The sequence below is a fragment of the Trematomus bernacchii genome, unplaced genomic scaffold (assembly GCF_902827165.1).
Source record: "Trematomus bernacchii unplaced genomic scaffold, fTreBer1.1, whole genome shotgun sequence".
Lineage (NCBI taxonomy): Eukaryota > Metazoa > Chordata > Actinopteri > Perciformes > Nototheniidae > Trematomus > Trematomus bernacchii.
The window spans coordinates 930,253-943,805 of NW_022987727.1; the positions used below are offsets into that span (position 1 = coordinate 930,253).

General features: G+C 40.6%; 2 protein-coding genes across 2 annotated transcripts; both read right to left on the reverse strand.

Moving 5' to 3' along the window:
- Positions 1–569: 569 nt before the first annotated feature.
- On the reverse strand, positions 570–8,737 carry tktb (transketolase b). The gene is made up of 14 exons (XM_034144713.1): positions 8,458–8,737; positions 5,829–5,946; positions 5,610–5,723; positions 5,394–5,491; positions 4,054–4,245; positions 3,562–3,689; positions 3,285–3,481; positions 2,972–3,136; positions 2,575–2,731; positions 2,366–2,496; positions 2,189–2,272; positions 1,912–2,008; positions 1,638–1,757; positions 570–1,469 (listed from the first exon to the last, which is right to left on the reverse strand). The coding sequence occupies exons 1-14, from the start codon at positions 8,562–8,564 to the stop codon at positions 1,297–1,299; spliced, it is 1,881 nt and encodes a 626-aa protein (XP_034000604.1). The 5' UTR covers positions 8,565–8,737; the 3' UTR covers positions 570–1,296.
- Positions 8,738–9,456: 719 nt separating this feature from the next.
- lrrc23 (leucine rich repeat containing 23) lies at positions 9,457–12,791 on the reverse strand. Its single transcript, XM_034144714.1, has 8 exons — positions 12,590–12,791; positions 11,096–11,205; positions 10,853–10,973; positions 10,617–10,758; positions 10,345–10,475; positions 10,096–10,232; positions 9,787–9,991; positions 9,457–9,690 (listed from the first exon to the last, which is right to left on the reverse strand). The coding sequence occupies exons 1-8, from the start codon at positions 12,668–12,670 to the stop codon at positions 9,661–9,663; spliced, it is 957 nt and encodes a 318-aa protein (XP_034000605.1). The 5' UTR covers positions 12,671–12,791; the 3' UTR covers positions 9,457–9,660.
- Positions 12,792–13,553: the final 762 nt, after the last annotated feature.

Genomic DNA, 13,553 nt, shown 5'->3' on the forward strand with positions numbered 1-13,553 from the left:
ATGGTTGTTACAGACAGGAGTCGCTTGAGGAAGAGTAAGCCAACCAAAGTGACGTCTAACTTGTGCCCAGATCTTTAAAGTGCCAATTACAACGGGGTTAGATGTGAATTGTGAGGGGGAAAGGGGCAGAGTGCTACACGCGAGGGCTTGAAGTGACGTGGATCGACATGAGTTGGCCTCCACAAGACACTCTGGCATTGTGTTCTTTTTAACCAAATATCTAGCAGAGGGGCATTGGGAGTGGCTCCTTATTTTCATCTAAAGTAACAGACACAGAATCAGCACTTTTGAAACAGGCCTGAAACAGAGGGGATTATGGGATGCTGCAATGATCTGTTTTGTATTTGGAGACATATTTTGTATATATATATCCGAGACCTATAATATATTGATGAAAAACAGTATAATAGGGGACCTTTAAGTGATATTCTCCAAACTAATGGAATATCTGTGCAAAATTGCACTGCAATAGTTGATACTCGAGTCTGGCCCGATGTGGTGGACTTTCACTTTGCCACCCATTGAACCACTTCGCTAGAGGGGCGGTAAAAAATACTAACACAATGGCATTGGGTTAATTCTTTTTTATTCAGCACAACATGTATAACGGAATGACACCAGTGACCTGTAACGCCAGTAACATTGTGTGGGCCCATGAAGCCAGGAATCTTTAGAGGAATGCTCAAACGGTTCAAAACAAAAAAATTGGTTAACAATTTCACACTGGATCTGAAAGAAGTGTTCTCCAACACAGCTAAGCTTCAAAAAGCTGTGAACGAACACAACCGCAAAACTGGTCTAGAACATTAGATTTAAGACAAACAGTAACAGTGCTTCTTAAGAAAGGATGCCAGTCAAGAGAAAAGACATGATGCATGGTTGTAAGAAATGTAAATGGTAACACAGAACAGAAGCCATGACGGTTCACAATGGATCAGAACCTGGGCGACTACTTAGGTTTTTAAATCTGTAAAGATACCGGGTTTACAGTATTAAGTGATGTCAGAGCTACAGTGAAGACACTGTTTTGAAAACATGATACAACTAAAGGAACGTTGCAACAGCAAATGGGAGAAAAGGGTTTTAGATGGTGCTTAAGAGGGAGTAATATTACACTACAGGCTTCGATAACACTGCCCTCCTATTCCCATTACTCTCCATCTGTGACGGTAATAACAATACAGGTTGAGCACACACTTCGCTCAAGCCAAAGCCACAAAGATAGCACTTGGGTAGCTGCAAGATGAGGCATACGTTTTGTTGTGAGATTACAGCGCAGGAGACAAGGTGCAGTCCTTAGTTAGCAAAGGTCTTACGCACGGCGTTAGCAATGTGCTTGGCGCTGATGCCGAACATGTCGAGCAGTTCTGTGGACTTCCCGCTGCGGGGAACACCGGAAACTGCAAGCCGGGTCACAACAATGCCGGGCTCCCCGCCCACAGCTGACAGAACGGCTTCACCAAGACCACCTGGACAGAGGAGACATACCATCACAACAAGGGACAACATTATGATGATCTACTAATGGACCCTGGTAGATTGAGGAATAACTTTGCACAAAACACCATCACTGATACATATTATATTGAATTATTTCAATATGTAAAAAGGGCATATAGAAACAGAAATCAACCCACCCTCCTTGTAGTGGTCCTCCACAGTGATGATCTGTCCCTTTGTGGCTCTGGCACTTGCCACAATAGTAGCGGCATCCAGAGGCTTAATGGTGAACGGGTCGATCACACGGATGTTCTTCCCTATAAAGTACATGAGCAAATCGATACTTTGTTATTAAGGGGATGCAGGTCATCAGCTGTGTGGTTAGCTGGTATAGTATAATAAACATGACAGTTAGGTGTGGTGCTTATAAATGTCAGGCTTAATGCCTACATCTATCCAGTGTGTGTTCACCTTCACTGGCCAGCATGTCTGCAGCAGCAAGGGCCTCATGCAGAGTCACACCAGCTCCAATCACAGTAACACAATCACTGTCAGACTGGCGCACCACCTGTTAGGCAGACATTTAAACATATACATTAATGCTCTGGTGTCCATTCCAATTGCTTTTTTGTTGCTAAAAGCTACATATAATAATAATAATAATAATAATAATAATAATAATAATAATAATAATAATAATAATAATAATAATAATAATAAAGTGTAAAATAATTGTATTGATCATCACCTTGGCTATGCCCACTTCAAACTTCTCATCTGGAGAGTAGATGACTTCATTGTCTGGTCTGCTGGTACGGATGAAACAGATACCCTGGAAATGTAGAGAGATGATAAGAATGATACTCCAGCAATGTTAAGACAACATATTGGACACCATGTTCTACCACAAGGTGGCCTACCCCACCTTTGTGTTGGCTGAGAGCTCAACAGCTCTCTCTGTGGAAACTGCATCACTGGGGTAAAACACAGTGCATGTTGGGATAGCACGGAAAATGGCCAAGTCCTCCAGGGCCATCTGGGAAGGACCGTCCTCCCCTGAAGGCAGAGAAGATCAGTCAGGTACAGGGAACACTCACTTTGCCCTGTGACAAATCAAATGACTCTTCAGCTTACCGATGGAGACTCCGCAGTGGGAGCCGACCAGGTTCACATTGGACTGGGAGATGGCTCCCATACGGATCTGGTCATAGCCTCTGGAGAAGAAGGCGGCAAACGTGCTGGCAAATGCAACCGTGCGGTCCCGGGTGGCGCAGCCAATGGCCACTCCCACCTGCAGCAGCAAGTTAAGACATCAGTTAGCGTTACCCTTGATAACGGAAGTGAGAGGATGGGATTATCATGCTAGAGAATGAGTAGAAACAGATTAGACTAGTTTAGCAGATTATGGGAGTGAAGAGTTAAATCTGAACTATATTTATCCCTTTTCATAAGTTGGAGTTAATCGTTTGGTCCCTTAGCAAATGCAAAAACGCCTTTAAAAATGCCCCGTGAAGACGTAAATATTGCGTACCATGTTCTGCTCAGCGATGAAGCACTCAATGTAGCGGTCAGGGAAGGCCTTCTTGAAGGTTTCTGAGAAGGTGGAGTTTTTAGTGTCTCCATCCAGGGCCACCACTCTCTTGCTTGCCTCGCCCAGTTTGGCAAGTGCCACGCCATATGCACGCCTTGTTGCCATCTGATGGAGAAGGAAGGAAATGAGTGGACGCAAAGACAGATAGACAAAAACCCTTACCATATGCACTTCAGGTGTTTCAAAAACAATCTAGTCTGCTCACACTAGCCAGCATAAAAAAAAGGAACACAATTGACCAGTGTTTAGGTACCTTTTCTCCCTTCTTGTATGCCGGGGGTGCAAGCAGGGCAATGGGGCTGAGGTCTGCGGGTTCAGTGTCTTCTTTGGGCAGCTCAGGGCACAGGGTCTTGTTGGGGACCTGGATCTGAGCCTTCAGCTCCTTCAGGAGGCCGTCCACCTTGTCCTTAGGGATGGGCTTTCCATGCCAGTTTTCAAGATCCTCAATATCTACAGCCAAGAAATGAACAAGCCTCAAATGTATGTCAGAGACTCAAATAAAATAATTCTCATATGAAAGCCACACTTACTTTTGAGTCCTTTGCCCTTGAATGTTTTGGCAACAATGCAGGTGGGTTTGTCTTTGACCTGCTTAGCCTGCCAGAAAGCTTTGCACAGCTCCTCCACATCGTGTCCATCCACAACATACGTGTTCCATCTGCAAAAAGAGGGCATAGCTTTAAAATCAACCCACCAATTATTAACCCAAAAAACAGGGATGTATGAACTTTGGAACATGCATGTTGAGCGCTTATTAACTGGTAAGCAGAGATAAAAAAACAAGAGGCGTAGAGGCCAAAGGAGGGTGTAGCAAGTCCAGCAAGCATGTGAAAACGCAATTTGAGAGATAAAGAAGTTTCACAATTCAATATTAAAAAAAAACTGCTTCCACACAGATGGATACACTATACAAATATGGCAACGGTTACATTTGATAGTATATTAAGAGGCATTTTTAAATAAAGGCTTTCATATCATAATGTTTCCTATGAACTTAGATAAAGTGGAGTCTTGGCACTGACCCGAAGGCTTCGCAGCGCTTGCGGTAGACCTCCATGTCGTGCTTCAGGGGAGCGGCCTCGCTCTGACCGAGCCGGTTGACATCCATGATGGCCACCAGGTTGTCCAGCTTGTAGTACGAGGCGAAGGCCATGGCCTCCCACACTGAGCCCTCTGAGCACTCTCCATCTCCCATCATGCAGTATACGCGGTAACTGCAACACAATGTATAAACCGGAATATTAGTGTGATTTAACAAATGTAACAGTTAACCATAACACGAAAGCTACTGAAAAGGTCTGTCGAGTTAGATTACCAAAGGGAAGTTAAAGGCCAGAACACAGGGCTGCAGAAGTTCTAACCCAGTTCAGAATAAAAGTGGTCTTGACTGAGTGATATTACATAAGATACAAGTCAGACAAACTTAATTGGAAGAAGCAATTCATACCATTTTTACACTAAAGTTGAAAAGTAACAGTTGCATCCTATTATCTACCAAAACCCAGACAAACAGATCTGCATCTTGATTTTCACCAATGAATTAAAATAAGAAACTATAGAACTGGAGCCCTTACATTTGGAGCAAATAAGATAAATAAGGCGTTAGTCTCAGGGACATAAATCACTCAGTAAAATGTTTGCTAATTTGGAGTATAATACTGATGGCTTAACTGCAGGCTCCTGTCACTACTGCAGGTTTGCTCTGTTAACCTGATTACAGAGCAGCACAGGCACAACTTAAAAAGGAAACGGATACCTGCCTGCAAGTGTAGGCACATGTATGACATTTAAAGAATTCCAGAAAGAGTCTAGTTGCAGTATCAAGTACTAGAGAACCCCTGCACATCTACTTCGAACTTAAAGGTAGGGTAGGTAATTCACTTCAGAAACACTTTTTGTTATATTCCATGGAGTGCTCTTAACATCCCGATAGCAATGAATAAATGAAATGCTTTGACAATAAATATATACAAATATTTCATCTGTGGAAGCCGTGGCGCTGTAAAAAGCAAGTCCAATTATCTGCCTCGGCCCGCAGCAGATAATTGGATGGCCTACCTGCCTGTCAGCCTTCCATCTCGTGCACAAACTTATCTCGTGCCCTCATTAGTCATGTGCGGGTTCGTGTGTGGAGGAGGGGCTCTGTAAGGAAGTCTGAAGGAAGGGGCAGATTTTTTTCAGTTGTGTGCTTTCAAATTCTAGCTTACTCGAGCGGGTTTCTCCATTCTTACCTACCCTACCTTTACGGTAATAAAAAGGATGCAGTTTGACTAATGCTGAAGACTGACTGTTTCAGATCACTATAAACCAGGATAAGAATTATTGCAAGTAGTTTAAACCTTTGATGTTAATAAATATATACCTTGATTTGTCAAAGTATTTGCCAGTGTAGGCCATCCCGCAGGAAGCCCCGAGACCCTGTCCCAGAGATCCTGTAGCCACGTCCACAAAGGCCAGTTTCTGGTGAATAGTAAAGGGGGAAAAAAAGTTATACTTTATATATCAAATTAACTTCTAGACTATATTCTGTTTCCCAATTAAACATGAACACCATAAAATAACCGGATTGGTGACTTACTGGGGTGGGGTGGCCCTCCAGGTCAGAGTCGATCTTGCGCAGGTTGAGCAGATCAGACTCCTTCACGTAGCCGGCCTCGGCCCAGGCAGCGTACAGGATGGGTGCAGCATGGCCCTAGAAACAGAGAGGATAGTCTTTGAAGACAATAGCAATACCACAGATAATTTGTTCTGACCAAGTTAAGAATATCAGTCTCTCAAGAAGAAAAAAATAACCAACCTTTGAGAGCACAAAGCGGTCGTTGCACTGGTTACGAGGGTCTTCGGCTTTATAGCGCATGGTGTTGAAGAAGAGCACAGACATGAGCTCTGCTGCACTGCAGCAGGATGTGGGGTGCCTGGGGAGAGGAGAACATGTACTTTCAAAAAACACATCACAGGAAAAATACAATTATTTAGATCCAAATCCAAATCGTGCATATATACATGCATGTGTTGCTACATTCAGGAAACCGCACACTTTGTTTTAGTTTGACATTAACGGTCATTTCTGAAAAGGCATTCAAACAGATACATTTAACAAGCAATTATTTACACATTTTCAAAACCTCAGATCTTTTGGTATTAGAACCACGCATGAAAATATAATGTTAATCTCTTAACATGATATCACTTATATATTTCCACACTCTAGTGCAATTATTAAAAAAATGTATTAAAAAAATACATTTGTGAAACTGTTAGTTGCAGCATAGTGGTTCAAGTATTGCAAGCGACATGTTTAGAAATCCCACATTTCTCAAAAGCATCTTTACTTCCCCAAGTGGGTTAAATCACAAATGCCATTTTGTTCATGCCGGAACACACGGTTATCTTCATCAAACACACATGATGATCGTTGTTATATTTCACAATCAAAAACCCAGTGCTCTGTTTACCCAATTTCCTTTTGTTGAGTGATAACCTGCCGAGAAATAGACTTAAGTAAATTCATAAAAGCCGTTATGAAATTAATCAGATACTCGTGTTTAATGTTCCATATCAATAAAATCATAACAGGTGTTGAGAGTTGGATGTCAAAAGTCAAAAGCATCTTTGTTAAGGGAAACAGTCACATCTTCAGTTTCCTCATTGTCGGGACGTTCAGGTAACAGTTCTTCCATTTCTTTGTCAGTTGATACAAGGAAGTACCAAAAACCGGTTCACCAACAAACATTTCCTTTCTGAAGGTTTAAATTGCACAAGTAAATTACACAATTCTGGGTTTTTTGGAGAATGCAGAGCAAATACAATGAATCCTTTTAATGATACTATGGAGAACTCCAAACGTGATGAACATGGCCAGGTGATTGTCAGATGATACATTTGACTTTTATCAAACTTTACAATCTTTGTAATCAATTTTAAAATAAATAAAATAATAATGACTACAAAGTGAAACAGCAAAGTGAATATACAATTTTTTTAGGAACAAACAATGTAAAAGGCCTAGACATTAGAAACAACTAAAGACTTAGACAACTACAGAATATTCTTTTAACAAATTTAAATATTTAATAGAAAGATTTCCTCTTTAATGATAAACCCCCTTGTTCTCAAACATGTATTCTGTTTGAAAACACGTGTGTTTTAACTGGATGTCAAAAGGTTCATGCTTCATACATTATTTTGTGCAGTCTTAAATTCTGTCAATTCTATAAACTTCAAATGGCGAGACTTTAAAACAGTATGTTTGTATATCCATATAACGTGATGAAAGAAAAGCTTTGGTGCTTAAAGAACAATTGGAAAATGTGGCTTATTTTGTCCTTTTGTGTACTGGATGCTAATAAACAAGACACAAAGAATGAAATAAACTATAAAAGTGTTACATAAAGCTACTTATTTTCTGTAAAAAGCTAAATAGTAAGACAACAATGACATAGTTAAAAACCTTCCTGCATACAGAAGTTTAACAGATGAACATGATAGTATGGTACATGTGACAGCCAGCTAATGTGTGTCAACTGAGAGTCTTCCAAAACGCATTATGTCAATTACAGGCAGTTTTGATGCATTGTGAAAGAGTAGATTGCAGTTTTAATGTTCTGGGTGTAGAATAGGCCGAACACACAGAATACTATGGAGCAAAGGGCAGCCTTCATAATCTCAGTGTTTGTTACACCCCTGCCAATAAGGAAACCCTGGAAACTGTTCCCGCATGCGGATTACAAGGTTCACTCCATAGTGACAATGGGAGGAGGAGGACTGCAGGATGACAAAAGCTTCTGGGAATTCAGATCAAAACTACAGGTGATCATTTGACGTGCGTGTCTATCATACTTGACAGATTCCCCTGAAAGAAGTTGAAACTATTGTGTGTGTGTATATGCATCTCTCTTGCATTTTAGCACGCAGCTGCTTTAAATTAAAGTGTGAAACTGACCACGAGATTCCCCCTGCATGATCATGTGGTTTCTTGTTAGCTAGAAGCAGGCTGGTGCTATAACGACATATTTAATCTAGCATCCTTGCTAGTAGCATTACAGAGTTATGAAAGAGAATGAATTATCAGCTCAATAGCACTGAAGACTACTGTATCCAACCTTATTATTGATACAGACCCTGCCATTTGGTTTCATTTATGGCACAAACTGTTAGCTTATGCTAGCCTAAGCATTGACTATAGACCTAGACACATTTAGCTCAAAAAGGAGCTTAACATGTTTATGAAACAGTTAGCATAAGTACTTGCTAGCTGTCTGCTTTGGCCACACTTTGCACGGTCTGCACCGCGTGAAGATATTCCGCTGCACGTGTAACCGACCCCGCAGGTAAAGTAAACTACAGTAACGCTACACTAACTGAATACTTTTCTCATGTGTAACGTAATATTAACAAACAAGCCACAGTAACTTTGAATGACTTACCCAGAGTTGGAGGCGCATGTCGCCTTGATGGAGTTGATCCTGAGCTTGTTAGCGATGTCTTTCAGTCCCTGCAGGGTTTTCTCATCGGGTTTGTGGTAGCTAGTCATGGTTGCTGGATTGTTTCTTGAGAACAGCGCTTGCTAAGTTAAGTTTTAATGTTGTTAATCACACAGGTGCTTGCCGGGTTTGTAGGTTTGTTGGTTCAAAGCTGCGCCGCTGCTAGCTGCCCAAGTACAACCGAGGAGGAGGAGGAGGAAGGTAAGAGAGGACGGGACTTATGTCTCCTCTCTCAGACACGCCCACCTGACCCAGTCATTGGAGGAACAGTATGGGGCTAGTTGCGCACGAGACGTTTCTTTCAGGACTCATGTTCAGCCCATTAAAGTTACACACATGTGGTGATACCTTTTGTGGTGATTTCCTTTTCAATGAGCAAATCACTGTGGACGTGAAACACGAGTATTAATACAGATAGACACAATATAAAAGACAGTTGAGTAGTTATGGCTTTGTTTTTGAAATTATCATGAACGACTGAAATTGCATCCACCACTTTGGAGACATAAAATGGGCAATCTTTTCTAAGAGGGGACTTCCTGGTTACGGCAACAGTACCATGTTAATGTGTGGCAACCTTTATATATACAGTCTATGGTGGCAACATTAACTTTATTAGAAAGATTGTATTATCAGAAATAATGTGCATACTATGTATTTGTATTACAGTTTAGCTCAGTGTAGACTAAACATAAGAAAGGATTTCCACACATATCCATTGCATGTGCCTGTCTCTTTAAAGCTGAAGCTGGATGGCTGCCAACAGGAATATGGTGGTGGATTTTGCCCTCTCATCCTTACTCAGGGAAACAAAGGAGAGTATGGCCCGCAGGCAGCACAAGGTTCAAATACACTTTTTCTCTGCCTAGTCACTGAAAGGTTGCTTTGTCACAGCTTGACTGTCTGCATTTTCTCACTTTATGTCAATAAACACCACAGAAATAAACGTTTTCAAATGTTTATTATTGAAAAAATAAATAGGCTGTTAGAACATGACAAAATAATCCATAATGTAGGCAACACATTTACAGATACAAATATAAGAAACTCAAAATATACCGTATACTACAATACGTTTCAACACACCCACCTACAAACACCAACCAACCCAGTGTTTTCAAGGTAAAACACTTCCTCATTGCAATCTTATGGCTCAGACATTTCCTCTTTCAGTTCCTGGAATGAAATACATGCAGTAAGAAAAAAAACAATAGAGCAGAAATGTATGCCTGACCATGCCAAATAGAGAAATAAGGTCTTTCTTAGCTTTACCTTGATTCTCTCCTTGGCCTCAGCCATCTCCTCAGGGGAGACAGGATCTTTGTCAATTCGCTCCAGCTGTGTCAGGAGCATCAGTACACTCAGCCTGTAGTCTGTCGATTCCACCAGAGGATTATCAGTAAGCACCAAAGCTCGCAGAGTTTTTGACACAAGTGCGAGGCTTTTCAGGGCATTCTCTTCTAATATTGCATTGCCTCTAAGGGAGAGAGACGGAAGCATTTAGGATAAACAATCTTGGATATATAGATTTATTTGGTGTTTTACTGCCTTGATGACAGTCTATGTTGTTCACATGTGTACCTGACATTGAGGTATTGGAGACACTTCATGTTGGGACTGAGGCCGTCCAGAGTTTCTAGCTGGTTGTCTCGAAGGTGAAGTGTGGTGAGGCGTTCCATCCTCTCTAAACCCTCCAGATGCTTGATAACATTTTGGGCCTGAATGGAAAGTAAGACAAGTTACAGGCAGTCGGCTGACTGAGATTGGTGTTAATGGCTTAACCTCATCAAATGTGTTTGTTATATTTATCAAATGGTAGTTTTTTATTACCAGATATAATTGCTGCAGGTTGGGAAGGTTAATGCCATCAGTGGTATCCAACTGGTTTCCCCTCAGCTCCAGAGTTACCAAGTTGGCAAAACAGCCACTCTGAAAACCGTTCAATCTCTGAATGCCATTACCTGCCAGAGAGTTCACAAAATGTCAAGATATCTGTTTTATATCATGCAGATGGTAAGATTGTCTTGCATCAATAGACTAAATGAAAGCCCACCATTATAATAGAAACATCACATATTCGGACATAAAACCAACAGACCAACCTGTAAGATTGAGGCTCTCCAAGGCAGGCCCAACCAGGCCATCCAGTTCTGTTATTCTGTTCCCTGCCATACTCAGCCGCTGCAGGTAGGTCAACTGAGCAAAAGGTTGCCCTTTGAAGCTTGCAACAGCATTATTGTCAACCTATAGAACATTGAATTAAGGATTTTCCATAACTTTGAATGAATTGTACTACAGGCCCCAGAGATCAGAATTAATACAGAAGACGAGTCCTTGCCTTCAGCCAGAGCAGATGGGTCAGAGATTCCAGATGAGAAAGATCAGTCAGCTGGTTGTTGGATACATCCACAAAACGTAGGTGGATAAAACTTCCGATTGAAGCAATGTCATCCAGTCCTCTGTGGAGTGACAAAAAATTTAATAAAATCAAAAACATAGCCATAAACAATGATAACCTGAAAATTAGTATTACCAGTCAAGCAAAGGTAACCCATTTAGCTCTGTATTTTTGTTCCCTTACTTGTCTATTAGGTCCACTTTGACGAATGCATGTCCAAGTCCATTTCCTGTTCGGCAAAGCAATGAGAGCCCCTGACCAATGGTTTCTTTTGTCAAATGGCAAACCTGTACCTGTGAGAGGAAATACATCACAGGATTATACTTCAAAATTGTTGTGGTGGAGCTAATTTACAGTGGATCAAATCTACCAAAGAAGCCCATCAATGTTTGTATGCGGTTCAGCCCAGACACAAGCTCCTCTTCATGATAGAGCTTCAGAGAAACTAATGAAACTTTTTGCCATAAATAAAGCCTACCATGTAGACATTCATGTGATTTATTTACAAATAATGCTGTAACTCTTTTTAATAAGGGTACACTACATTATATAGCTACTTAAGTTATGCTTTATTGATGCATGACTCATTAGAATTTCATGGCAGGCTGTTTCATGGATTCACGTTGCTCAACAAATGATCAAGTCACTGTGACTTGTGTATAGTTCACACTTAATATATCCCCAAATAATGAATGTTACTTCACAATTATTGAATACACTAATTGCTAGCTACATTACCATGTTTCTGCTCAGCAGCATATTAACTGTTCTCCTAGAAATATGAAGTTTGTTTGCCCAAAACGCTTTCAGTTGCCACATTTACAATAGGGGTTGGAATGTTGAGTTGTTATTTTCAATATTACATGAGTTATATAAAGTGTTTTTGTTTAAGTTGGAGATAAGCATTGTAAAGAATAAATCGCTACAACCAAATGTGTAATTTGTGATATTTGACAATATAAATACAATTTAATTGAACCAAAAATGATCTACAGGTGCCAATTAATACATTGAATGGACAGGATAGGAAACATAGCTTAATATTTCAATGAGAATAGGTTATGTTCTGCTTTCAAAAATAAAAAATACATTGGTCAGAAATGATTTTGTTTAGGGTGAGCAACAGGTGTTTTTGGAACGCCCAGCATTATTTAATGAGTCATGCATTAGGCTACTTGGGCCAACTTGTTATTTACATTATGGCATTTCATGGGATTAATGATTAGATAACATCCATTCATTTGGTGTTGTGGGTTAAAAGGTAGGCCTACTCACACTCCTAAAACAGTGTAATGCATTCTGTGACATGATGGCAACTTCTGAGGCATTGGATAAAGGGTTATGGGGATTAAGCCTTGGATTTTCTTATTGGAGTAGGTCAGTGATGGAATGATATAGCTTGATACTCCACCTATCGTTTAAACCAGCATCGTGGCAATGTTTAGCTTTCTTGTAATCAGAGTTGGAAGAAGCGTAGGAATACTCTGTTACAAGTAAAAGTCCTGTACTTAAAATGTTACTCAAGTAAAAATGCATAAGTATTGGCATCTATATAAAGCTCGTTAAGTAAAAAACGAAATATATGCAGAATCATACAATACATGTTGCAACTTCCAGGTTTGCAAAACCAGTTAATGGCGTGTCTGCGTTTCTTCTGTTATCTCAGGTCACGATTACCTTTTCTTCGGTTGCTTCTGGTTGTGTTTCTTCCTCTCCCTCTACATCTGACAGGACTGCATCTTCATCTATCTCAGACATCCTTGCCAATTTCTCGTCTTTTAACAATGTGCAGCTTGTCAGTGCCGCTTATCAGTAGGTAGATATCAGGCGTATAACTAGGTCCAACTGCACTGAGTTTAGCCAATGAACAAACGACGGATTTAGCTCAACTAGTGGGCCTACTTTACATGACAAAGTTATAGTAGCTAAACCGTTACATTGAGTTAAGATTAATAACTTTACATATATACAAATAATATTATAGAAAAACGTAACAAATAAAATAGATTTAAGTTAGCTGGTGTTACTTGATAAAGCTAACTGCAGCGGACAAAGTATAGCGTCTGTTGTCGTTACCATGGAAACTCAACAGCCATACGCACAGGTGGGTTAAAGACAGAGGTGGAAAAGTACTCAGATCTTCTACTTACGTAAAAGTAGAAGTAAAAAGTAAAAGTCCTGCAATCAAAATGTTACTCAAGTAAAAGTACATAAGTATCTGCATCAAAATATACTTAAAGTAGGCTACCAACAGTAAACGTATCCATTATGCATATCGGCCAATTTCACAATCATTTTATGTTCCGATTATAATTATTTATGCATTAAAGTGTTATCAAAGCTGCAGCTAATGTAATGACTGTGTATGCTGCAGGGTAGCTTGTGAATGTTACTCCAGGAGTAACTAAGTCTTATTTATATTACGGCAGTGGCTCAGTCTGTAGGGGACTTGGTCTTGGAACCGAAGGGTCGCCGGTTCACGTCCCGATCGGACCAAAAAAAAAAAGATGGAGTGGGCTGGTAGTTGGAGAGGTGCCAGTTCACCTCCAAGGCCACTGCCGAGGTGCCCTTGAGCAAGGCACCTAACCTTGAAACTGCTCCCTTGGCACCGGGCAGCCTCTCTGCTCTGCCACCTCTCCTA

Bases quoted from the DNA above. Each gene is read 5' to 3' on its own strand.
- tktb (XM_034144713.1), bottom strand. From the start codon at position 8,564: ATGACTAGCTACCACAAACCCGATGAGAAAACCCTGCAGGGACTGAAA. The intron at 5,724-5,828 runs GTTGGTTATTTT...CTCTGTTTCTAG, and splicing joins ACCGCTTTGTGCTCTCAAAG to GGCCATGCTGCACCCATCCT. The intron at 2,497-2,574 runs GTAAGCTGAAGA...CTCTGCCTTCAG, and splicing joins CCACTGCGGAGTCTCCATCG to GGGAGGACGGTCCTTCCCAG.
- lrrc23 (XM_034144714.1), bottom strand. From the start codon at position 12,670: ATGTCTGAGATAGATGAAGATGCAGTCCTGTCAGATGTAGAGGGAGAG. The intron at 10,974-11,095 runs GTAAGGGAACAA...GTCACTCCACAG, and splicing joins AAAGTGGACCTAATAGACAA to AGGACTGGATGACATTGCTT. The intron at 9,691-9,786 runs GTAAAGCTAAGA...ATTTCATTCCAG, and splicing joins AGGCCAAGGAGAGAATCAAG to GAACTGAAAGAGGAAATGTC.